The 27,771-nt window shown below is 40.3% G+C and overlaps 1 protein-coding gene across 1 annotated transcript in view; it reads left to right on the forward strand.

Moving 5' to 3' along the window:
• Positions 1–18,156, forward strand: part of ZC3H12C (zinc finger CCCH-type containing 12C) — a 46,176-nt gene extending 28,020 nt beyond the window's left edge. The window contains exons 3-6 of the mRNA XM_006899052.1: positions 4,683–4,822; positions 12,215–12,449; positions 15,404–15,510; positions 16,139–18,156. Of these exons, the coding sequence (XP_006899114.1) occupies positions 4,683–4,822; positions 12,215–12,449; positions 15,404–15,510; positions 16,139–17,535 (1,879 nt within the window). The 3' untranslated portion in view covers positions 17,536–18,156. The remainder of the gene's footprint in view (positions 1–4,682; positions 4,823–12,214; positions 12,450–15,403; positions 15,511–16,138) is intronic.
• Positions 18,157–27,771: the final 9,615 nt, after the last annotated feature.

A 27,771-nucleotide genomic window follows, 5' to 3' on the forward strand; every position in this document is an offset into this window, starting at 1 on the left:
ATGTTTTCCTCTTCCTTCTCTCAATTGTTCTTCTTGTTTGGTGTCATCAAGTTGAGTAGACACACAGAGACCCTAAGAACAAAAGATCCGAACCCTGTTCTATCCTGCACAGTCCTCACACTTCCTAAAACACAAGAGCCCACTGCAGCAGTCACCGTGTCAGTCCACCTAGTTGAGGGTTTTACTTTCCTTTGCCGACTCTCTACCCTTCCCAGTATCATGTCCCTCTCCAAGTAACAGCTCCTCCTGGTAACGTGCCCAAAGTCTGTGAAGTGAAGTCCCATCATTCCTGCCTCCAAAGAGCACTCCAGCTGCACCCTCTCCAAGATATAGCTGATCGTTCTCTTGGCCATCCATGGGATGTTCATTGCTCTTCTCCAACACCACAGCTCAAAGGCATCAGTTCTTTTTCTGACATCTTTATTCACTATCCAGCTCTCTGATGCATAGCAAATAATCAAAAAGATCATAGCCTGAATCAGATGCACCTCAGTTTTCAAACTGAAATCGCTACTCCTCAATAATTTGGAGAGGTCCCTAACTGCAGATTGTCCCAGTGCAATGTGTCTCCTTATTTCCTGACTGCTGGTACCAAAGGTGATAATTGTGGATCAAAGCAAGATGAAGTTGTTGACACTTTCAATTCCTCTCCATCCGTCATGACACTGCCTGTTGGTCCAGTGGTAGGAATCTTTGTTTTCTTGATATTGATATGAAGTCCATACTGAAGGCTGCATTCCTTGATCTTCTGCAACAAGTGCTTAAGTCCTCCTCACTTTCAGCAAGCAAGGTTGTGTCTGCTGCATAACACAGATTATTAATGAGTTTCTCTCCAATCCTGATGCCACACTCCTCTTCATAGAGTCCAGCTTCTTGGATAATTTGCTCAGCATATTGATTGATTAAGTATGGAGAGAAAATACAACCCTGACACACTCCCTTCTCAATTTTAAACCATGAAGTATTCTTCTAACAACAGCTTCACAGACTGAAATCTGTGCCACTGGTGTGTCAAATGCCATTTGGGTTACTAATGGTGGACAGGTTTTAGGAGAGCTCCCTGATTAAGACACACTAGGAAGCAGGATGGGCCATCTACTTCCTAAATAACAGGCCTTTGAAAACCCTATGAACACTTAAGAAAGAGGATAGTAATAGTAGTGTAGTGATAAAGCCCAGATTGGAAGTCAGTTGAAATGAAGAAAAAGAATAACAAACATCATTTCATAATTGGAACATAGAATGTATGTAGCTTGAATGTTTGAAAACAGGAAACTGGTAAAAATGAAATGCATTAATATTGACATACTGGGCATTAGTGAGATGAGATGGACCAGCTTTGACCACTTTGAATCAGATGATCATATGGTACGTATCTTTGGTTTATGACATCCTTTGTGTTGAAGATAAATGTGTTCAGCTATAAATAACAAAATATAAGATTGTAGTCACTAGAAACAAATGGGGGTAGGGATTTTTTCCCCAGTTAACAAGAAGCTCCAAGGTTAGCATCAGTCCATCTGCTCATGAACCGGGGCTCATTCTGGGTTTCTGTTTATCCCTCACTGTGTGGCAGCTTCATCTTCTTGCCTGTTCCCTTCACATGAACCTGGCTTTTTATTTGAAAGGCACGTTCAACCCTACTGCTCTGTACATCTTGTTAAAGGAGCCTCCTGTCACTGGCCAGCAGAGATGAAGTTAGCATGAGGAGTTTACATGGTTAGGACTCACAAGAGTAAGGCCCATTTTCTTCTAATCTCTTTTCCCTTTCTCTTGCATAAGGAGATAAGGAGCAGATGTGGAGGATGACCTTTATCAGCTCTATGGCATCATACAATATATGGTTTTAACTCATTAGGTCCTGTGTCACATGTTTGCAGATGGATAGTCTGCTGTTAACATGAATTTTATGTAATTAAAATAGAAGCTGACCTCTTCCAGCTCTAGAGTGAGGACAGTGTGACATTTGTCCTTTACCAATGAAATCATCAGGAAGAGAATGCTTATTTATGCAGCTCTCCCTTTAGAGCCAGGAGCAGTTCAGTGCTTGCCTTAGGAAACCAAACATTGCACAGCCAAGAAGTTGATTCAGGCAGCCCGTGGCAACCTTACAGCACAAAGTGGAGCTCACCCACCAGTGGGTTTTCCAGGCTGTAAATTTTGACTGCGGCTAACTGCCGCTGCTTTCTCCCAGGGAGCAGTTGGTGGGTTCAAAGCACCAGCCATTTGGTAACATCCCAGGACTTAACCACTGCACCACCAGGGTTTCTTGACACATCATTAGCAAGACACTGAGGCCCGCTGCCACGGAGTTGATTCCAGCTCATCGCCACCCTGTAAGGCACGTTGGAACTGCCCCAGGGGGCTTGCAAGGCTATGGATACCTCAGAAGCAGAGTGCCACATCCTCTCCCACTCCTTTCAGTGAGCATCTGTGTGCTTTAGCCATTGTTCCACCCAGGTGCAGTCACACATCCTTGGTGACTAACAAATGAGCCTGTGATTGGATTCTAAAGCATTAATGTGTTAAAAGTAGAATAAACGTTTAACAAACTGATTGTTGTACTCACATGTGTAGTATTTATGTTCTCTCAGAAGCAGAGGTGTAAGTGGTTTGCTTTTCTAAACTTCAGATTCAGGACTGTTAAAGCACCTACGGTACATGGCACAATACTTACATAAATTAATTACTTGGGAACAGTCAACATGTGTAGCAAACGGACCATGGAGTTTTATCACTTCTTTTTAATCCCAACTACATTTCTTCACGGCACATATCAACAACAATAAATTTCTTCAAATAACAGCCGTTGACTCATTCTAGGATCAGCCCTTGCCCTACCTATGTTAGTGATTTCAAAGCTAGATGCTTGTAACACCATCGTTAAGACAGTTTTTAAGAAGACTGTTTATTCACTAAACCAAACATCACTTTGTACCTTCCTTAGACATTGGCAGGTTTCCTTTCTTACATAGCAAATGGGACCTCAGACACCATCCACTCCCATTATGCTCCGAAACTTGCATTGCATCTGAATCCTCTGGTCTTGCCCTGGACCATTCATTAGGACAGGTTTGTTGAACTAGGTAAAACGTGGTTTGCATTTGTAGCCTTCAGCATCTCCAAGGCAAGTTGGTCTATTTTTGTTTTGTTCTAAAAATGACAAGCCATATGCTAGATGGTTCCAGCGCCTCCCTGGGGAACACTGCAGCAATACGTGGGTGCTAATCAACCTAATATTTCAGTTGCACTTAAAAGTTAATTTACCATCATACACCTGCATTATGTCAGTCAGTCCTTCTTCGGCCATGAAGAGAAGATCTATCTTTAGAATAAGAAAATGGAGTCCTTAGACCCCAAACTATAAAAGAACCTATTTGTTGCATTTAAGGCGGAAGATACTTTCTTTAAACACACTGCATTAAATGAATTTCCAAGTTAAAAATTACACAAGCAGAGGTTTTTGATAAATAACTTCTTGAATGAGTTGGGCATTTTCTTTTGACACTTAAGACTAAAAGTCCTTTTGCCATCTAAGCCTTGTCCAACACTATTTTTAAACAGAAATCAGGTTTCTTTTTACTGAGAAAAATGGAAAGTGTTCCTTGTATGAGATTAAGCATCATGGACATATGTATTTCTCTGTAGGTTATTTTGCATAGGCTACCTAATTTTATGTATTGTTACTATATCAGTGGATTAAAATATAGGCATGAAAATTCTTGGGAAACAGCAGTTTTTAGAAACACAATGACATTCCATTCCACTCAAACAAGTCTGTATTAGAGAAAGTGAAACCAGACTGCTCCTTGGTTGCAAGGAGGGCAAAACTTTGTTACATACACTTTGGGCATGTAGTTAAGAGGGGCCCGTCCTTGGGGAAGGACATCATGCTTGGAAAGGTGGAGGGTCAGCATAAGAAAGGAAAATCCTCCATGAGGCGGATTGACACAGTGACGGCAGCACTCAAGTGTGTCAGAGATGATAAGGATGGCACAGGATAGGACAGGGTTCAGATCATTTGTTCATAGAGTCGCCGGTATTCACAGTCAATTCAATGGCATAATAGTAAACATATTTAAAGCCCTTGCACCTTTTTTCCTCTCTGTGTTGGTCAAAATGACTGTATCTTTCTGACTAGTAATGTTTAACACTTTGAAGCTAAAAATACCTTTATTTTTCATAAAGTAACTCTCTGAATTTTCTCATTTTCTTCTATATCTTGATGTTCAGCATCTAATCAACTAGACCAACCCATTACTGCCTAGTTAGAACCAGTTCATAGCTGATCCTCCAGCAGCTTTTAAGTAAATCACATGGGAAGAGACTGCCCATTTTTCCCCCCCACAGAGCAAATAGTGGATTCAAACCTGGTGCCTTTGGGTTGGCAGTGCAACTCCTTACCTCCTAGGCCACCAGAGCTCACTCCCTATTTAGCACCTAAGCTACCATAATATTTTCTGAGCCCTGTGTATTTCTACCTTATATTGTAAATCTTCTGTTACTATTGTAATTATTTGGTGATTTACCACCATACACCTGCATTATGTCAGTCAGTCCTTCTTTGGCCATGAAGAGAAGATCTGTCTTTAGAATAAGAATAACTCCCAAAACCTAAATTAATTAAATAGAATTTGTGTTGTGTTGTGTTGTGTTTGAAGTGTGCTAAAATAATCTTTCAGCCATGGAAACAAAGAAGTATTTTCCTGCCGAGGAATAAAATTGGCAGTGGATTGGTTTTTGGAACGTGGCCACAAAGATATTACCGTTTTTGTTCCTGCTTGGAGAAAAGAGCAGTCGCGACCTGATGCCCTCATTACAGGTAAGCCTGTTAGCTGCTTGCTCTCAGCTTCTTTGTGCTACTGTGTGGGGTTCTGTTGGACAGGGTGCTGATCCTGTCTTGATTGTTCAATCTAGGACTACCATATTCTCTTGGGTGGAACATTAAAGTTGTTTTTAACTTTGAATATTACCTGATTATGCTAACCAAACATTAATTCTTGCCACACAAGCATCTTTATATTTTTTCAGTTGTGTAGAAACTTCTGACTACCAGTTTTGTAGATCCTGATCTCTAGAGACGCACCAGGCGTCAGGAGACCAGGGTTCACATTCTTGCCTGCACCACACGCTCCCATCTTTAGGGCTGGGCGCAAGACACTGAACCTCTGCGGGCTTCAATATTCTCATCTCCTCTGTGAAATTAGATGAAGTGGCTGTCATATTCTAATTTCTACAAGGTGGTTTGTGTGGTGGTTTATTTTTTTTTTTAAAAAAAAAGACTATCTGGTTTCAAGTAGAAAGATGTAATCCAGGTGATTTGGACATGGATTATTATGTAATTTTTTTAATGTTACAGTCTTAGACAAAGATGCTCTCTGTAACTGTTCATTATTATTGCTTAGCATTTTGGTCAAGCTCAGTGATTCTCATTCAGCAGCCAACCCTTCATGTTTCTCTCTCCACCTCCACCATGAACCAAAAAAAAAAAAAAAACCAAACACCTGAGGGAAACCTGTGTGAAGAAGATCACAACTTTTCAAATTAAGGGAAAAGCAAAAGGCAATAAGAGTTTGGTTTGAAAAATGCGACTCATTGCCATTGAGTTAGAATTAATTCATAGCTGACCCTTTAGTGGGCTTTCTGAGGGTGATAATAACACAAGGAACATGTAGAGAGATTGGAACTCACACACTGCTGGTGGGTTTGTACAATGGGACAGCCCCTGTGGAAGATAAATTTGACATCTCCTCAAAAAGCTAAAGAGAGAAATCTCATATGAGCCAGCTATATTCAATGCTAGGGATATATCCAAGTAAAATAAAACTGATACACAGAGATTTGTTCATCTATGTTCATAGCAGTGTCATAATCATAATAGTAAGAACATGAAAATAGTCCAAATGTCCATCAACAAACAATTGGATTAAGACATAATGGTACATTCACACAATGGAATATTATGCAGTCTTAAAGAGCAACAGTTTTATAAAATACAGTATAAACAGGGAGAGTCTACAGAGCGTTATGCTGAGTGACCTAACTGAGTTTTGTAAGGACAAATACTGCATAGGACCATTGTTTTAAAAATAGAAGGGTAATTAGTAAGATTAAGATTAAAGTCCTAAAGGGGAAGGGGAGGCCGGTGGGGTTTGGAGAGGGAGCAGTCACTAGGATAACAGAGTTTGAGGGCAGGGTGAGGTAGGGGGTGGTGTGAAGGAATTAGGAAAGATCCCTTAGGGACCTGAAAACAATAATAGGCATAAATCAATGATGATTAATTTTATAAAACACAGTGTGTATGAATGATCACATGAAACTCACTGTTAATGAAGGATTATGTGAAACACAAAGTACATGAACAGAACAGTGTATTTTAATTTTGTTTGCAAACCAATGAAAAGCGTTATGCTTAGTGAACCAACTCAGTCCCATAAGGACAAATACTGTATAAAAACCATTGTAGGATGAGTATGAGGATCCAAGAGGGGCAAAGGAGAGCAAAAGGGTGAGGATGGGCAGGGGGTGGAGATGGTCAGTCACAGGCTTGCATAATTTGATGGGGGTAGGGAGGAGAGGAAGGAAATGAGAAAGATCTGGTGTAAAAAACAATGTATAAGAAGCTTTTAAATAAAGTAATATTTTAAAAAAGACAAAGGCTGAGACTGCCCGTCTTTCTCCCACTGAGCCGCTGGTGAATTTGATCCCCGGGAGGGGTGCCACCTTTGGGTTCCCAGTGCCACCACCTGAAACCTGCACCACCATCACTCCCTTATGGGTTTGACCAGACATCATAATTAATTGCGTTAGTCACTTAATGTTAAAAAATTAAAATTTCTGTGAACGAAAATACAATATAATTGGTAAATTTTCAGCCAACTAAAATTTAAAAATAAAATAGTATGTTATAAAAAGGAAGAATAAAAAATAGGAAATGACCACCCGCCATGTTTGTGAAAGGCAAGGCCGTTGTGAAGATGTTTATTTCGGCCAGATTAAATCCTGGTACAGTACTCTGCTGCCTATAGTCTTTCTGCGTTAGTATTTGACAGCATTGTTCTGAATTATCTGGAAGGATAGGCACAAGAACAGCCACCTAGAGTAGGGAAAGAGTGATTGGTCTAATAAACATGAAAGCCTTCTCTTTATCTAAAGTCATCATTAAATCGTTGCTAGACCAGCATAAGGCTTGATAGGCCAGCATTGGCAGAGTTCATGTAAATTTGAACATGCAGGCATAAGCCAGGGAGCTCTAGTGGCCAACGTGGTTAAGGAGTTGTGCTGCCAACCCAAAGACGTGGTTCAAATCCACAAGCTGCTCTCCAGGAGAAAGATTGACAGTCTCCTTCTATGTGATTTACAGCCTCTGAAAACCCACTGGAGGATTACCTCGAGGATTAACTCAAGGGCACAGAACAGCAACAGGCATAATCCAACCAATAGAACCAGACATTGGATAATTCTTTGGGGAAAAATATGTAAGATTAAATTCCAAATAACTTGAAGCATTAAATGCCAGAAATTAAACTGTGATATAAATTAATATACTTTGGACAACTAACTAGAGGACTCCTTTATACATTTAAAACATCACAAAGGATGCAGTAGATATGATTACATCAAAGTTTAAATTAATATGTCTTGGGGAAATTTCTTAAAAATAAAAACCAGCTGATGTCTATGAGAAAGAAATTCAACAAAGAATCCATGCCCTTAACATAGAAAGCATCCTTCGTGATTGATAGAATCTCGCCAAGACACAGATGGGCTATGACACACACAGACAACTCAGAAAAGAAATGAAATGTCAAAAAGAAAATAGTTCAGCTTCATTAGTCATTAAATCATTGTTATTGTTCACCCATGAAGCTAGCATAAATTTAAAAATATCATATCCAGTACCTCACAGGACTCATTGTGTTAGATGCCATTGAGTCAAGTACTCTGAACCTTGTTCTGTCCTGTGCCATCCTCATACTTCCTGACACACAAGAGCCCATCGCATTAGTCACCGTGTCAGTCCACCTGATTGAGGGTCGTCTTCTCTTTCGTTGACCCTCCACCCTTCCCAGCATCATGTCCCTTTCCGAGGAATAGCACCTCCTAGCAATATGCCAAAGTATGTGAGGTGAAGCCTCATCATTCTTGCCTCTAACAAGCACTCTGGCTGCACCTTCTCCAAGACATACCTGTTTGTTCTCTTGGCCGTCCGTGGGATGGATGTTCAGTGCTTTTCTCCAACACCACAGCTCAAACGTCTCAATTACCTTTCTGTCACCCTTATTCATTGTCCACCTCTCAGATGCATAGCAAGTGATCAGATAGACTACAGCCTGAATTAAACACACCTTATTTCTAAGTTCACAGGACTATAGTGATGTAAATTTTTAAACCTTCTGGAAAATCATTTTGTCCTGAAACATTAATATTCTTAGATTTACTTGTTCCTTTCAAGAGGAAAAAAACAAACAAAATCTCTAATTCAAACTCATTGACTGGTAGCTGACCTTCTGTTGGGTTTCTGACACTTTGAATCACACAGGAGGGCATTGCCCATCTTTATAAAGAATGGCCGGTGGAATTAAATCACCCAGAGGTATGGCTTCCAGATTAACAACAAAGCTCCCTATGGACTAGGCTACCAGAGATCTCTTCAAGATAAAAAATATCCCCCAAATAAAGATAGAAGTAAAGATACTGATTACACCATCATTTATATTAGGATAAAATGGAAATGACCAATATATTCACCATTAGAAGACTGGCTCAGTAAATTAGGTGATAGCATTATATTAGAATATGCCTCAGAATACTTAAACAGAAATTTTAATGGTCTAAGGAAGTGCTTTTTTTACATTGTAATTATTAGTGTATGTTCACATACACATATCAACAATGGGGGACATTATAAGAAGGAATTTTTTTTTAATGTTAACAGTAATTAACTCCAGGTTCTGTCTATATGAGATCTTTATTTCCCCTTCTTCTTTTCATTCTCAACGTTCATCTGAAAATTAGACAGTGAATAAGGAAGACCAAAAAGCTGATGTCTTTGAGTTTAGGTATTAGCAAAGAATATTGACTATTCCACAGATTGCCAAAAGAACAAGCAAATCTGTCTCGGAAGAGGGGCAGCCAGTGTGTCTTAGAGAAGACAGTGAGACTTCATCTCACATACTTTGAATGCACAATCAGAAGGGACTAGTCTCTGGAGAACATTGTGCTTGGTAAAGTCGAAGGTCAGCAAAAGTAGGAAGTCCCTCAAATGAGATATACTGACACAGTGGCTACAACAGTGAACTCAGAAGTCTTGATGATTGTGATGATGGTGCAGGAACAAGCAGTGAACATAGGGGTCACTCTGAGCTGGATCTGACTCAGCAAGTCCTAACAAGCACAGCAGATCGGAGATTACTAGGCTTTTGAGTCTGTATTCCTTTCTGTCAGTTGCATCTGCTGTCAAGAACTTCTCCAGAGTACTAAAGAGCAATGATGTCAGTCTGGAGACTAAAGTGCACCTGATCCATCCTGTAGTCTTCACAATCCCTTGTCATGTGTCAGAGAGCTGGACAATGACTAGGGATGACAGAAGGAGAAATAACGTCTTTGAGCTGTGGTGCTGGAGAAGAATATTGAATATACCATGGACTGCTAGGAGAACAAACAGGTTCATCCTAGAGAGAGTGAAATCTAGAGAGGGTGAAACCAGGATGCTCTTTGGAGGCAAGGATTCTGAAGCTGTCTGACATACCTTTGTCATGTTGCAGGGAGGGGCCAGTCCTTGGAGAGGCACATCATACTCGGAAGGGTGGAGGGATGGAGAAACAGAGGTAGACCCTGGATGAGACAGATTGCTTTTGTAACTGGTGTAATGGTGGTAAGTGTGTCAGAAACAATAAGATTGGCACAGAATAGAGCAGGGTTCAGAGCTATTGTACATAGGGTCGCTGAGTCGCAAGCGACTCCACAGCACATAACAACAAGAAGCAAAATTAAGTTGAAGAACATGTTTATGGAGAGCTTGACAGTTACCTAAGCACTAAGTGCTTTTCTGTGTGTAACTCATTGTCTCATGATAGCCTGTCAGCTGCATTTGAGAGAAAGAAATAGACTCAACATTACTGTAGCTGCCTTATTTAGAAAAGTAGCAAGAGCTGAGTTTTATCTTTGATCTTGCTGTTTCCCTCAACAAGACTGACAGGTGGCTGTCACAATGGACTTAAGCATATCAGCGATGGGAAGGATAGTGCAGGTTAGAGCTGAGCTTCAGTCTGTTTTCATAGAATTGCTGTGAGTCATAGCTGACTAAGCAGCCCCTAACAACAGTAATGTCCACATTTCTTCTACTTCCCTGAGTCTTGCGTAAGCCAACAGTCTGGTTCTTATGGATGCATTTGTAAGCAGCAGTATCAGATCCCTGTGTCAGCATGATAGCTCGCCCCTCTTGCTCTTCCATGCCTCCTCCTCCCACACCATGCTCAGGTCCTCCTGCAGCAATGACAAGTTTGCATAACCCACCAGGACAGAGCCGCCTGAAGAGAAGCCCTCCTTAATTCTGAGGTGGCCATGGGCACCTGGTCAAGTGCGTAGAGTGCCGTGGACAGGCTATGGTTTTCTGCTGGAAAAATAGATTAAAAATAATAGGAAAGAGTGGAGGGGTTTTTTTTCAGTCAATAAATATTAAGAGACGCTGAGTCTACCTTCCACCCCCTTTTTTAAAAAAAAAATCATGACATTTGTAGGGCCATACCTGGCATTGCATGGCTATATTTACAATTAGGAGGAGGAGGAATACAAAATAGGAAAACTAGAAGGAATTGTTAAGAGAAAAATGTCTCCATTGATTAAAACTTTAGTCACTAAATTTTACTGATTTAATACATTTTATTGACTAAGCTGCAGTATAGCTTCTCATCACTAGGCTACCAGAGCGTATTGCCTAGTGGCAGGAAGCTGCGTGGCTGTCCCCAAGGCACAAGATTCTAACCCACCAGCGCTTCATGGGTGGAAGATGAGCAGTCTCCTCCCATGCATTTATCTGCCTCTGAAAACCTGCTAGAGAGTCAGCTGTGGGTTGGGTCCAACAACAACTGTAACTTTAATCGTAAGGAGTTGCACTGCTAACCCAAAGGCAGGCAGTTCGAATCTACTAGCTGCTCTGTGAGAGAAAGATGTGCTTTACTGCCTATGAAAACCTGCTGGAGGGTCAGCTATTAGTCTCTTCTGTTCTGACTCAATAATACATAATAGTCGCTTCTTTTAGGAACCCTGGTGGCTCCGTGATTAAGCACTCAGCATCTAACCAAAAGGTCAGACTTTGAACCCACCAGCTGCTCGACTGGAGGAAGATGTAGCAGTCTGTTTTCTGTAAATATTACAGCCTTGGAAACCCCTTAGGACCGTTCTGCTCTGACTGTCGAGTCACTGAGAGTCAGAATCTCCTTAAGGGCAATGGGGTTTTGATCTCTTTCTTAATCAGCCCCCACGGGAATGCTCTCATGATTTATAGGCACACGGTTCACAGGAAGGACATGGGAACAAATCATGGCCATGGCCATAGCAAGACCTTTGATTCCCATCGCTGCCCTCCTCTTTGAATCTGCTACTGCAGTGTGGATAGAGTGCCACCGTGCCAACAGCAGTGGGCTGGAGCACAGCTGACCATGCAGCAGGCACACCACCCGGCAAGGGTTCCATCTCACAGGGCTGCTAGGATTTTTAATCGACCCACAACTGCACTTGTGCGATGCAATTTAGGTCAACTCTCCCTCCCCCCATGCCCAAACTCTCCCCACAACTTGCAGTAGTTCGTTAGAAAAACCAACTGTAAAATAAAATGGCAAATAGGTTGGGGGAATCTGCAGTCTCAGGCCTGAGCCGCGCTCACACCACTGCTGGGTTGCAAAAGCTCGAGCTGGGAATATGCTCAGTTGCAGGGTGGCGGCTCCAGTGTGGTGTTGGTGCAGGCATGTTGGCTCTTAGGCCGGTCACCCTCTTGACTGTGTGTAAAGCCTTTATTATTGAAATCCGTCGTGGAAATAGAGCTTATTGGGGCTTAATATTGCACTCCATCCACAAACTACAGATTGCAGTCCCCAGTTGGATGATTGCATACACCCAGCCCACGTTGTAAAGCCTCACGTTTTGTGGCAGCTGCTGTAAGTGTCCCCTGTGTAGGTGTGTGTGCATGAGCCTTCGCCCTCTTGTTCTGCAGATCAGGAGATCTTACGTAAGTTGGAGAAGGATAAGATCCTGGTGTTCACGCCATCGCGCCGCGTGCAGGGCAGGCGAGTGGTGTGCTACGATGACAGGTTCATCGTGAAGCTGGCCTTTGAGTCGGACGGCATCATTGTGTCCAACGACAACTACAGGGATCTGGCGAATGAGAAGCCAGAATGGAAGAAGTTCATAGATGAGCGGTTACTGATGTATTCATTTGTCAATGACAAGTAAGTAAAGGCATCTCCTTGCCAATAATACAACTTCTCTGAAAATCTTAACGCCACTGTGGTGGTGGTGGTGGTGGTGATGTTACTGTGTGTCATCGCCGGAACGGACCCATAGCTGGCCCCCTCAGTGGGTTTCCAGAAGTAGGTGGTTTCCATCTTTCTCCTGCACAGTTGTTGGTGGCTTCAAACCTTCAGGGTTTACAGCACAGCTTCTTAGCACTAGACTAATAGAGTGTTGACAAAATTCTTCCTCTTTTTTTTTTAACCACCTGACCAGACCTAAGACCAATTTCTTCCAACAAATGATTGTCTTCCTGTGCTCAGTAAGTTAGAGACATGGCCAGGTCACGGCTCGGGAGTTTCTGGGCGAGCAGCTGTTGACGTGCACGTCACTGACGGGTACCTGAGGCAGAACAAGTGTTCTGCCACGTTCTTTGTAACTCGTAAGACTTGGCAGTCTGTCTCCATCTTCAGGGAATGAATATTTTAAATGTACTAATGCCCTAGAACGCGCTGTAGGAAATTTGCTCCGAGCGGGGCTGGCTTTCTGAATGTATGATTTTTGTCCAAGTTAGATACAGAGGCACTTTTCATAATATGAGCCTGTATGTGGGTAAGTGGGTAAAGGACATGAACATGCACATCCAACGAGAAGTCTGATTGTAAATGTGTTTTTTTAAAAAAGTACCCAACTGTATAGATAGACAGAAATACAAATGAAATCTCCAGAGAGCACATTTTTCCCATTTTAATCTCCATAATATTTTTGTGTTTGCTTTATATTGATGAAAAATGGAGTTGAAACTGACCCATATTTTGGCATGATTTATCATAATCCTTAAAAGGCATATTGTGTTCATTCATCTTTGCAATGCCATTTCTAAGAATTTATAAGGAAAAAACATATATTCATGACTATATTATTTATAATTTTAAAAATCAAGGGCAAATTAAATATTTATTATAATATTCTGGTAAAATGATACCTACCCTTTGAGTTACTATGAAAAATACTATCATGGAAAAAGACATGATAAGAAAAAGCATAAAATTACACATGCCTGCATAAAACCATGAAAAATGGTGTCTGAATGCAGAAAATTACTAAAAGGCAATATGAATACAGAAAGTCATTGTATCAGAATTATGAGATTGAGTGACTTTGCCTTCTTAACTTTTAATGTCATATTGGTTTTATAAAAATATTAAATGCTGTATTTGCTGAGTTTCATTACTCTTCCATGTTAGCAATCCTGTGAAAATGTATACCTTATTCATGTTCTAATGTAAAGATTGTTTCAGGTTCAAGCAGTAACATACCTAGTGTTAAACCTCTTCCATCATAATTCTGCATGCCATGAATGGAGAGCCAGTCCAAAACAATAAAGCTTATTTTCTTAAGGTGTTTTCTATCTCAGCTAAAAATAATATAGTGGGAAGAGACTAAGCTTTGGAATTAGACACAACTGAATCTTGAACTGTGGCCTAAAATAAGAATTACTAAAAGGCACTTCCTGCTAATCTGAAGGCCAGTGGTTCGAATGCCCCACCACCACCAGCTGTTCTACTGGAGGAGAACAGAGCAGCCTTGGAAGCTCCGTGGGCACTTCTACCCAGTCTGGGATGGCTGCAGCAAGTCACAATTGCCTTGATGGTAGTTTGGTTGGGGTTTAAGGTAATTTGTCTAAGCCTCTATTCAAAAAAGTTTAGTGCTCGCCTCAGCAGCACATGTATTAAAATTGGAACAAAACAGAGAAGATTAGCATGACCCCTTCACAAGGATGACACACAAATTCATGCAGCACTCCATATTTTCAAAAATAACCAGCTCCAACTGACTCTAGTTTTGGGAAGCTAGACTTCCCAGCCACTTAAGACTAAACAGAAAAAAAGAAATTAATAAAAAAGTTTGCTGATCTAGTGAATGGAGCTTTTGTGAGGATATTTATGAAGATGAGATGCAATGGTGCATATCAGGGGCAGCCACATAATGGTTGTCTAATAAATCTTGTCATTCACTCCCACCACCTCTCCCTTCTCTTCCTCAGCTGCCTCCTCACTCCCTCCTTGCAACATACTGCTTCAAAATATTAGTGTTTATAAAACTCTTCTTTAATGTCAGTAAGCTGTTTTCTAAAGTCTTTGCAGAATCCCAATACTGGGGGCGAGGAAGAAGCAATTAGAACATCCTAGAATCAAAGTTTACTAGAAATAAACTAAATGCAAGTTAAGATTAAAACATTATTGATTTTGTTTTTCTTAAGAAAAAAATTCATTTACAGATTTTTTCCATATAAATGTGGAACAAAATACTTGAAATAAAATTTTAAAAAATTATTTTAGACCCATCAACAAATGAATGGATAGAGAAGCCATGTTATATTCACACAGTGAATACTATGTAGCACTGAAAAACAAGAAACTCATAAAATATTATACAAAATGGGTGACCCTGGAGGTTATTATGCTGAGTGAAATATCACAGTCACAAAAGGATAAATACTGCATAATGCCACTGTTCTAAAACAGGAGTGATATGGGAGTTGGGAGGAAACTAAGAAAATAAGACATAAATAATAGACACTGCATTGAGACAAGTGAGAGGAAGAACTATCTAAAAGAAATAGATGAATATGTATTATTTATATAACAACAGTCCATAATAAGAAGTACATAACAAAGTGGACTGGGGGATGAGGGGAGGAAGGAAATTGTGCAACAATGAAAGAATCTTTTTAAAGAGAGAAGTGAACTGCGGGGGGAGGGGAGGGAGGGAAATGTGCAATAATGAATGAATGGAAATCCAAGTTTTCTGTAAGCTTTTATTAAAATATCACTTAAAAATAAGGTTAAAAAAATTACCATAGAATGAATAAATCTTTGGGATCTTTGGAATTAGATTACGAGCCTCCTACTTGAGGTAAAATTCTTCTATTTTGCTATATCCATGACAGGTTCATGCCCCCTGATGATCCTCTTGGAAGACACGGCCCGAGCCTGGATAATTTTCTGAGGAAAAAGCCTATTGTTCCTGAACACAAAAAGCAGCCTTGTCCATACGGTAACTTGCTTTATGAGTTTTCACTCTGCATAGTTAGAACACAGCAGACTGTTAAACTTCCACTAATAAAGAGAAGTGTTTTAAAGTTTGGATGCTCTGGATGTGGCTCTTTTGATTGCAGTGAAACTTAGATGCTCAACCATTAGAAAGAATTCTTTTTACCTAGTTGGGTTCCATGCAAGTGGATTTCCCTGAGTTAAAACCTTTTCCCAGAAAGTCACTTAATAACTGCATGTGGACACAAACACGGGATTCTTGCACCCAGCTACACACCAGAAGACCATGGTTTCTGTCATATTGTAGCAGTACATGCTGCTCTTGAAAGCAGAATTCCCCACCTGTTCACAGAGTCTTCCTGGAAGAGAAGAGCGAAGTGTGAGATTTTGGCCTAGCCAAAATCTACAGAGGTGATTAACTGTGTGGCCAATTTTCTTATTCCTCTTAAAAGTAAGGAATAGGAAGACTTTTTAAATATATCTCAAGAGTAAGAAGCAGAGTAACAGTATATACCTCCCCTCTCTGCCTTTTTATTTTCCCTTTCTTTCACAAGGTAAAATAATATTGCAAAATTGCCTTTTTCAGGATCTAGTGGTATGCTCCTTTGGCTAATTGATTTTGCTCTTCATAGGGAAGAAGTGTACCTATGGACACAAGTGCAAATACTACCATCCCGAAAGGGGCAGTCAGCCTCAGCGCTCTGTGGCTGATGAACTCCGTGCCATGTCTAGGAATACAGCAGCCAAAACCACCACCGAGGGAGGACTCGTGAAAAGCAACAGCGTTCCCTGCAGCACAAAGGCTGACAGCACTTCAGATGTCAAACGAGGTGCTCCAAAGAGGCAGTCCGATCCAAGCATAAGGACGCAAGTCTACCAAGACCTTGAGGAAAAGCTCCCCACCAAAAACAAATTGGAAACCAGGTCCGTACCTTCCTTAGTTAGTATACCGGCCACTTCTACTACAAAACCCCAAAGCACTACACCCTTAAGCAATGGCCTTCCATCTGGAGTGCACTTCCCACCTCAGGATCAAAGACCACAGGGACAATATCCTCCAATGATGATGGCAACCAAAAATCATGGAACGCCAATGCCTTATGAACAGTACCCAAAATGCGACTCGCCCGTTGACATTGGATATTATTCCATGTTGAATGCATATTCCAATCTGAGTATCTCAGGCCCACGAAGTCCTGAAAGGCGTTTCTCCTTAGACACCGATTACAGAATAAGTTCTGTAGCCTCTGACTGCAGCAGTGAAGGGAGCATGAGCTGTGGGAGCAGTGACTCCTATGTGGGGTACAACGACCGCTCCTACGTCAGTTCCCCGGATCCCCAGCTGGAAGAGAGTTTGAAGTGTCCACACATGCACCCTCACAGCCGCCTTAACTCCCAGCCCTTCCTGCAGAATTTCCACGACCCCTTAACCAGAGTGCAGAGTTACAGTCACGAAGAACCAAAGTACCATCACAAGCCCCCCCTTCCGCACTTGGCTATGCATCTGCAGCACCCGGCCGTGGGCGCCCGGGCCAGTTGCCCCGGGGAGTACCCCTCTCCTCCGAGTTCAGCACACTCCAAGGCACCACACCTGGGGAGGTCCCTCGTGGCCACAAGACTCGACAGCATCTCCGATTCCCGGCTCTACGACAGTTCGCCTTCCAGACAAAGAAAGCCTTACACCCGCCAGGACGGGCTGGGAAGTTGGGATCGGCCGGGTTACGGGATCGACGCCTATGGCTATCGGCAGACTTACTCCCTGCCTGATAACTCCACACAGCCGTGCTATGATCAGTTCACCTTCCAGAGCCTGCCCGAGCAGCCAGAACCCACCTGGCGGATCCCATACTGCGGGGTGCCACAGGACCCCCCGAGGTATCCAGACAGCCGGGAGAAAATCTTCATCAACTTGTGCAACATCTTCCCACCTGAGCTGGTGAGAATTGTCATGAAAAGGAACCCTCACATGACAGATGCCCAGCAGCTGGCTGCAGCCATCTTAGTGGAGAAATCGCAGCTGGGTTATTGAAAGATGATGCATCTTTGTGGTGTTGCCTAGGGGGGATTTTTTTGTTTTTGTTCAGCTCAAATGCTGAGGGAGGTTTGCTACAATAGCACATGTGATCTCCTTTCCAGCGAGGAGGTTATATAGTATCCATTTATGTGAACTACTGTATCATGGCATCTGGATGGATAGCCCCGGATGGATCAAGGGATTGCTTACACCCTTTTTTTAACCTTTCCTTTTTACAGCTCTCTCTTTGGCTGGAAATTTTTCCAGTTTGATTTACTAGGTGTATCTGTGATCTTTGATATTAATCTTTGGTGCATCAGGGGTTTATATGCAGCACTTTTTATCCTTGTGTCCTGTTTTATTACCTTGGTGTTTGTCTATCAATTGCAAGCAATTACAATACTTACAGAATGCTGAACATTTGACTAGACCTAGCAAACTATTTTTTCAAGCCAAGCTTACTTAGACTCTTTTACAGCTTTTTAAGTTATTTTTATTTGGGGGATGTGGGCTTCTCTGTGCTAGAATCATTATTTATAGAAACAAAGATATACTACAGCACTGACTTTATATTTTAAACTAAATATAAGTTACCAGTTTATGTCAAAATGGGTAACAGAATATATTAGAAAGATTGATGAGATGGCACTTTTTTATTGTTTTATTTTTTATTTGGAAATAAAAAATTTTTCTGTTAAGTAATTAGTTAATTTAATGTGATTGATTTATAGGAAAGCAGATGCAATCAATGGAGGAAAAAATTTCCATTTTTTAAAATACAAATAAGGCAAAAGCTGCAACTGTCACAGTTTCGAGCTTTGTTATCCAGCTATTTGTGCGTATAGACAGTAGAAAGGGAATTGAATTCCTAGATTTTCATTAATTTGTGTCTTTAATGTGTCTGTCATTTTGTTTGAGGCACAAACAATACTGGATAAAATTAACTTTTCACAGTACTTGCCAGTTTTTAATGAATCTAATTATTCTCAATGCAACTTTTATATTTAATATACTCTTCAGCTTTCCTGCTATTTTTCAAGGCTGGCCTGGGGTGATTTCTGTGTATTGAGGATATGCAACATTTATTGCTAGTGCACTATGAAATGGTGACAGAGGAGTTGTAAATGGTAACTTAAAGTTCTTTTTTGTAAGATACTGTATATTTTCCACTTCCCTGAAGGTAGTTTTTGGGGGGCCTGTTATATTATTAAGGCCAGATTCTTGCCACAAATAGTGTAGTTTTAGATACAGACTAAAGTCTGTTCTAGTATTAGTAAGGGATATTTCTGGTTCAAAGTCATGGGTTTTGCAAGATGTGAATACATTTCTGTGGGTCAGAAGATAGACTTTTGCAATCAGTGGCAGACAGTGGTGTGTGACTGACAGAACCAGAGCTGTCATCTCCAGATTGCAAATTTTCAGTGGTGTGACAGTCTCATCCGGTTTGGTTCCCGGGATCAGCCTCAATGCCCTGGTTCTAGGATTTGAAGCCCTGAAAAGCCAGAAAGTACCTTTTACTGTTGATACAAATTGTATCTTTTTAACTATTAAGAACTATTTTGATTTGTAGATCTAGTTAAAACACAAATGTGTAACTATGATTAGACTTTTGGGCAACATTTTATCCCTTATTTAAATACAAAAAAGAATTTTTTTAAATAAAAGTAAAATTGAGGTCTAGACTAGGGTAGAAAAATTAAAACAGTTTAGATAAATGAAAAGTGTCTGTCTTAGTTTTATATACTATATTAAAACATAGGAATGAAATTTATTGGCATTTTATTTCTCTTAAAACTTATCTAGTGTGAACTTAACTAAAAATAAAGGTAAAATGCTGCCTGAAAATAATGTCCAAGCACCTTTGACTCGGATAACATTTTTACTACTTGTGTGACACTGTGTGTTGCATGAAGTAGGATTTGGGTATACAGTAAATGCTTCTAAAAGGCATTGTGCATATTGACATATCCAATAATCTGAACCATGTTCAGCAAACTTAATTCAGGAAAGTGGTGTTCTACACAATTCTCGCTGACGTTTCCTGTGGTGGGTCTGGCACCGCCCTGTGCCCAGGAGTCCAGGGGGTGCCACACAAACCGTTCTGAGTGGTGACCGCTCAAGAGTGGCCCTCCTCACTCGTGACGGCCGTTCTCCTTGATTTTGTTGGTCACTACCTGTAGAACAAGTGTAAATGTAGAGGCAAAACCAGTGCCAAAAATAGGGTTACAAATGTATAGTAACTTTTATTTTAGTCATATTCTAAGAATTTTTTTTTTACTATGAACTCACACCATTACATTGTACATGGTAGATTTTTTTTTTTGCTTCTAATTTTTTTTCTCTCCATTCTTGCCTTTCCATTATTTGAAGAGTTTGCCAAACTTGACCCAAGTCTTTTTTTTTCTTTAATGAACTGACGTTTTCATGAATGTCGATCACACTTTTCATCTGACCTTCCAGTGTTTCCAGCCGATTGACTTTATGTCAGTCGCTTCATTGATGTTTAAACTATGGAGAAATAGCCGAGTCTGCCGCCAGCCAACGAGCTCTGAACTCCACACACTGAAAGCCTTCAGTAATAATTAATTTTGAGTTAAGAAACAGCCGCTTTCGTATGTCAAGAGGACACTTTGTCCCTTTCCTTTGAAGCACCAGCGTTGCTTTCAGAGCTTAGGAACGAGATCTTGGCAGATTTTTAGGTCTAGCAAATTTTTAGTTATCCAAAGCAATAAAATAAGTTCAAGGAGTCCATTGTTAAATCCACAGCTGATCCCAAAACCTTCGTTGTAGCCAAAAATCAAAAACTTACCAGACTTGCTAATAAGTAACCAGAGCGAGGTTTGTTAGAAAGGAGTGAAATTGCCAGCAGTGGTCAACTGCTAGAAAAAGAAGCAGGGCTTAGATGTAAACAGTCTGCCCTGAGCGATTGGCAGTTGACTGTACTTTGCACAGTAATTAGCCACTTCATTGTCTCTGTGTCTTAGTACAGAGGGAATAATACCCAACTGGCCAAATACTGGCCCTTAGTATTTCCTTCTTTCTTGCATGTGATACGTAAGTTTTCAATCTCCTTTTTATGATCTCTATATCCTGATAGAGTTTGTCATTGACCTAAACATTTAAAAGAAATGCACACTAGTATAAAAAGAGTTGGTGAAAACTTGAGTTTTTGTGTTTTTTTATGAAAATTCCTTTATGAAAATAATATAATATAAATAAGAGTGTTTTATATCTACCTATATCTATATATAGACCTACATACTTATTTGTTATGAAGTATTAAGAGGGGAAGCGCTTTTGATGACTCACTTTTCCCCGATTGAACTGTGTTTCTTTGAGATGCAGACAACCAAACCCGGGGTCTTGGTGACCAATGAGCAGACTTAGAACACTTGAATGGAACGCACCTCTTCACTGGTTTTATTCCTAGTATTTTTAAAGAATTATTTTGATAATTTTAATAGAACATGTAATTTTAAAAAAATGACAAAAACAGCTTAAAGTAGTATTGATTATACAAATAATTATTTAACCTGCCTTTTATGGCTGTATCCATATGTATATAGACAGTAATATATTTCTAAAACGGATATACTTTGACTATGCTGTAGCCGTTAGTTTGTGATAGTTGGGAGGGTAATTCTGGGATACGTATGTGTGTGAGTGTATGTTTTGAAAAGCGGTTCCCCACAACTTAATGGTGTTAACTCTAAAGTCTGTTTGGTTTCATTGTTCTTTTTGCTAACACTTATTCAACTCCCTTATTGCAGATAAAATAAGATTTACATGTTCTGGCCATTCTCTTGGCATTTGGCTTATCCATTGATGATCATCAAGCTCCTGGGAAATTTCTGGGTGACTGAAGTGAAATAGTTGATGGACAGAGATGGTAGTAGTACTTCTGTTCCAAAGAGATGAAAGATGAACACTCAGTCATTATGAAAAGTTTCCAAGGTATATGTCAACCCATAAAGTACAAAGAAGAAAGATTAATACACACATACATTAGAATAACAGAAACTAAAATATTAATAAAAGTAGAGACGCTCATACATCATTGTAGATTAGTCTGGATAAGCCCCTCTATAGCAAGGGCTGGCAAACTTAAAAAAAAAAGATCCAAAGCCAATATTTATTTCAGGGTCTCCGGAAATCTTTGTTGTTACAGCACAAAAGCTGCAATACATAAATGAACGGGTGGCCAGGATTCAAAAACACTTTATGAAAACAAGCAGCAGGCCATTTCAGGCCATTATTTGCTGACCCCTGCCCTACAGAGAGAAAAACAGCCATAGTAAGGCACATAGACTCTGATACATACGAAATAGGAGAATTTGGTTTCGTTGCCATTAAAAGGAGTCATTGATGGTCTTCAAAAGAAAATTGTGATAAAGACATATTAAAACATCTGGACCCATTTTATTGTGGGTTGTTGGGTTGTTGTGGGGTGTTTTTTTTTTAAATTTGGTCATGCCTGTTATTTATGAGGTATATCTTATGTTTAACAACAAGGGGAAGAGTGTTCTGTAAAAAGATGTTTAATAAGTGTGAATTTTTTCATGAACTTTCCAATGATAGATCGGGATCCCCAATCTCCCCTTGTTTCTTTAGTGGCCTCAAGGACCAAAAAATTATGTTGTATTTTCAAAGTTAGCATATAATTACTTTGCCACAAAATATTTTTAAGACTGTATTGATGGATCGCTTACAGTTTTCTGCTGGTTGGGGGCTTTTATTAAGTGACAGACCTGCCATTAAAAAAAAAATGGTTTTAGAGAAGATAAATGTATTACAATTCCACATGCTGTAACTTTATTAAGATCGAAAATTGTGACTAGTAGTATTTTAGCTATAATGTAAACGTATTTGTTGTATTGTGACTCTGTAAGAAACAAAGTGTATCTTTGCTTTCTCTCTCCAAATCTTCAGTATAGACTTTTTAGGAACTGGTGAGTGATATTTCTGATATGATCTTATATAATTCTGAATTCATTGGAAATGCACACTGCTGAGGATGGCTGTTCTTTCTCAGTGCTCTATGAATTGTTACATCAGTATCATTATCTTAAGAACATTAAATTATTTTGAACATTACCATCTACTTAAGTAGTTTTACTTTTAAAAAACAAAACTGGAATATAACTCTTTCCTTTTAGGTGCTTATGGTTTTAAATTACTCAGTGGTTTTATTGGTTTTCTTCTTTAATGCCATCTGTTAACCCATTTATTAATTCTGTTACAGTAATACTGATATGTCTTAGAATTGAGTTTTCCCCAAAGGTACTTACCTGACTTTTTTCAGATTTAAAAGTTATTGAAGGTTTTTGACTACTTGGCAATACAAAATGCCTGCGCATGTTTTAATCTAGCTTTACTAAACTGGAAGTTTCGCATTTTGAACCATGTTTCGGCTTTGCCAATTTCCTGTCCGCATATTTCGGATGAATAGCAAGATGACGTTCATTAAAGCTTTTTATCCCTTTTCTTAAAGTGTCTTATATGTCAAGGGGGAAATACATAAGAAATATGGTTGGTTTTTCTTTTTTAAAAATTTGGTTTAAATTTCCTTCAGTTCTTTGAAATTGTTTATTTCCTACCCATAGACAATCTCCCAAACATGCAGACTTGTTCAGTGTATACTTTGTAGTTGTATACTACTTCTGATTTGATCAACAAGCTTTTTTATAAAGGAAAAGTAAAACAAATGATGTTTAGAGCAGCCATCTGATAAACTGACATGATTTTATTTATTCTCTGTGTTTCTGTAATGGAATTTTTACAATTCCCAATGCAGTCATTTAGACATGTTGAAAATCCTTATCAAAACAATTATGTGATTCTGCCACTGGGAAAAAAAAATTAAAAAATTCCTTTTTCTTCTGGTGGTTTGTTTTTGTTTCATGAACGTTGGACTTGACACGTGGTACAGAGACTGAGCAAGGAAAGCGGCAGTCTTCTGTGGTCCATACCTATCTCCCCTGCATACTCAGAACAGGCAGTACATGTCTGCCCTAAGAGGTGACAAGTGGGTTGGTTTTATTCTTCACCTAATCTGCTAAACAGGTGACGGCATAGTCCCTGAAGTTGGGCGCACACCCAAAGATGGTGCCTCCCTGCTGCATTTAAAGCACAGAAGCTTCAGTAGCCAATACATAAACAAAAATGAGCAGCCCATTTTAAATAAAACTTGATTTATGGAAACAAGCCACAGACCATATTTCCCCTTTGGGACATTTATTTGTCATTTTGTTTGTTGACCCCTTTCATGGAGAGAAAAGGTTTCAAAAGATGATTCAAATCCACTATCTGCTCTTGGCAGAAAGAAGGGTAAACCCAACTCCTCCATAGCTATGAGTTTTGAGTTTGAATCTGCCACCGTGTTACTGAGACAATATTCATAGGAGCCATGTTCAGTGAATTTATAAGAGACAGTAGATGACATTGTTGGTGACATTTAATTTTTTTTATTATGACTACCATGCAGTTAGGAGCTCTGGTGGCCTAGTAGCAAGAATCTCTGCTTCAATCCCAAAGGTATACAGTTTGAGTCTACTAATTGCTTCTAGGGAGAAGAATGGGTAATCTCCTCCCATGCAATTAACTGCTTCTGAAAACCCGCTGGAGGGTCAGCTGTGGGTCACTTCTGACTCAGCAGTACACAACAACAATCACGTAGTTGGGAGCTCTGATGGCCTAGTGGTAAAAAGCTGTACTACAGTCCCAAAGGCACACAGTTCAAATCCACCAGCTGCTCTGCAGGAGAAGGATGGGCCATCTCCATTCATGTAACTTACTGCCTCTGAAAACCTGCTTGAGGGTCAGTTATGGCTTGGCTCCAGCTCTATGGCACACAACAACAACATCAAGCAATTACTATTGAAGTTCTCAGTGGGGTAGAGCTTACTAATCTTCTACATCAGACCAACTCTAAGCCTGTATGTGAGGCCCTGACAGCAATGAGGGGGGTGGGCAGCAGGGGTTCACAGAAGAAGGTGGGAAATTCTGTCTTCAAGACCTTGTGGCTGGGCTGAATCTGCAAAAGTCAATATAGTGGATATGAATAAGCAGAGAAGAAACTATCTCATTTATAGTTGAGGCTGAAAAGTTTAAGTCATTGTTGGGAAATGCTCTGAGAAAAACTTCCAAACCACACACTACTATAACTGATGTAGATACACACAGAAATCCAATATGTAGAATTTGAGCAAATCTTCCAAAGTCATTTTCAGTCTTGCTTATATAAAAGCATTAATAGATATTTCAAAAGAGCTCTGTGGCCTTGTGTGTAAGGAGCTGCTCTGTAAACCCAAAGGCACGTTGTTCAAATCCACCAGCAGCTCTGCAGGAGAAAGATGAGAAACTTCTTAATGCAAATTACTGGCTCTGAAAACTCAATGAAGGGTCAGCCATGAATCAGTTCTCACAAAAGGGCACATAGTAACATGTTTCATAGATATATTATCACCAAGTAAGTAATGGACACAATACAAGGATCCAAACCTTGAAGTTGATGTGAATTGTAGGGGAGGAAATTGTCCATATTTGAAGGGGATGTAAATTGCATGGAAGGAAATTGCCCATCTTTTTCCTGAGGAGATGCTTGCTGGTGGATTCGAAATGCTAACGAGGTAACAGCCTTTGAGTTAGCAGCACACACATTTACTGATTAGGCTACCACGGTTCCCTAGTTTTTTGAATTTGTGTTGATGTCAGCCAGCCTGCCAGCCCCTTTCCAGTGTGTGCGCGCGCACGCACACACACACACACTTCTGACAGGTGAAAGGGACATCAGCTGCTCAGATAAGAGCTTGCAGAGCCCGTGTGGACGAAAGGACAGCTTGATAGACGCTCTTCGGTCTCAGACTGATTACACTGCAGAATCAGACAGTAGTTTTCCTCCTTGAACATTCCCTCATTTACAGTGGTGGCTCTCCAAGTGGAAGAGCCAGGTTGCCCATCTTTTCCATTTGAGGGCACAGGACTGCATGCATATTTACCTAGACTAAACTGGAAATCCTATGAGATAAGCATGATCCTGTATTTGAGAAATGAGAATGTCATGACTCAGGAAGATTCAAATAACTTGTCCAAAGGCAAAGACAAGCTCAAAGCCCCCTGGCTCTATGTGTTGCCCTTCTCCAGCTCAAGGGATGGGCTTGTGGTCACCCTCAGGGTGAATCATTCTACAAACAGGTGTTACCTTCCACTCTGTACAGAAGGATGTTTTCGTCAGTTCAGACCATTTCTACACCACCATAAATTTCATTTCCTTTCATCTAAGCAGATTGCATGGAGTATATCTGATGTGCCTCAGATCCTGCATCTGTCAAATGGGCATGTTAATACTTCTGGATTTATCACTGTGTTTCTATCAGAGGAGAGACAAATAAATAGATAGAACAAAACAGGCGAGAGAATGTGGATCTAAAGTTTGAAAACCAGCCATACTCTTAATTGTACACTAGTAGGTGGGGCTTTTCACTGGGGCAGGTAAGACCAAATAAAAATGAGTTAGAACTTATGTGTGGTTTCAGGGAGACCCCACCTTCCTCTCTGTTGTTGTTTATTGTTGTTGTTAGGTGCTATCAAGTTGAGTGTGACTCATAGCGACTCTGTGACCAACAGATCTGAACCTTGTCCTGTCCTGTGCCATCTTCATCATCTAACACAATGAGCCCATTGTTGCAGTCACTGTGTCAATCCATATCATTCAGAGTCGTCTTCTCTTTCACTGACCCTACACCTTTCCAAGCATGATGTCCCTGTCCAAGGAATCTCCTCTCTTAGCAACATGTCCACAGTATGTGAGATGGAGCTTCACTGTCCTTACCTTTAAAAAGCATTCTGGCTACAGTTTTCTCCAAAACAAGTAAGTTTGTTCTTTTGGCAGTCCATGGGATATTCAGTACTCTTCTCCAACAACAAGGCTCAAAGGCATTAATTCTTCTGTCATCCTTATTCATAAGGCCTGAATCAGGCTCACCTTGGTCTTCACACTGACATTATTATTCCTCAGTAATTTGGAGAGGTCCCTGATAGCAGACTTGCCCAATGCAACATGTCAACTACTGATACCAGTGATAGTAATTGTGGACCCAAGCAAGATGTAATGATTGATAACTTCAGTCTTTTCTCCATCTATCAAGATATTGGTGATCAGTCCAGTGAAGAATAATTTTGTCTTCTTGACGTTCAGATGCTATCCATATTGAAGGCTATTGCCTTTGATCTTCTTCAGGAAGTCAAGTCCTCCTCAGTTTCAGCAAGCAAGGTTGTGTCATCTGCATAAAGCAGATTGTTAATGAGTCGTCTTCTTATGCTGAAGCCACATTCTTTTTCATAGAGTCCAGCTTCTCAAATTATTTGCTCAACCAACATACAGATTGAAACGGTATGGAGAAAAAAAAATACAACTCTAATGCACACTTTTCCTGATTTTAAACCACACAGTGTTCCTTTGCTCTGTTTGGACAGCAGTTTCTTGGTCTAGGTGGAGATTTAAATGAGCATTATTAAGTATAGAGGGATTCCCATTCTTCTCAATGTTAGCCATAATTTGTTAAGACCCACACAGTCAAATATCTTTGCATAGACAAGAAAACATAAATAGACCTTCTTCTGATACTTGCTACTTTTAGTCAAGATCCATCTGACATCAGCAATGATAGCCATGGTGCCAAACTAAACCTAGTTTGCTCTTCTGGCAATTCTCTGTCAATGTATTGTTTAGTTGGTTTTGGATGATCATTAGCAATATTTTTAAAATTTGTGTTTTATTTATATGAGAAGTCCAGGCCTTGACTGCGTATTTCTGCAGTGGATATAGGCACTCTTTCCACTGCTGTTTTTTTGGCCTTCAGGTTCTCCTCATGCTTATTGACCTCAGCCCACGGCCCCTATTTTCTTGGGCTGCAGATCCAGGGGTTTGTACTTCTTGCTCCCATAGTACTTTCAGAGGTTCTCCATCTGAGTCTGGTTGATAACAGTGAGAACACGGGCAATGGATTTTTGGATAACCGGGATTTTGGAGAGCTGGGAAGCAGCACCACCTGTCAATTCAGCACTGGGAAAGCTCCACCTTCAGATCATTCAACTGTTTCAACAACTTGTCTTTCTTACCATGAAGATCCCCAGCCTTGATTTTGGCCATGGCTGAGTGATAGATGCCTGCTGTTGCCTGATCCGAGGTCAAGAACAATCTTCAGCAATATTTTGCTTGCATGTCATTTTAATGATATTGTTCAATAATTT

The sequence above is a fragment of the Elephantulus edwardii genome, unplaced genomic scaffold, assembly GCF_000299155.1.
Source record: "Elephantulus edwardii isolate Elephantulus edwardi_28Jun2011 unplaced genomic scaffold, EleEdw1.0 scaffold00245, whole genome shotgun sequence".
In the NCBI taxonomy this organism is placed as follows: Eukaryota; Metazoa; Chordata; class Mammalia; order Macroscelidea; family Macroscelididae; genus Elephantulus; species Elephantulus edwardii.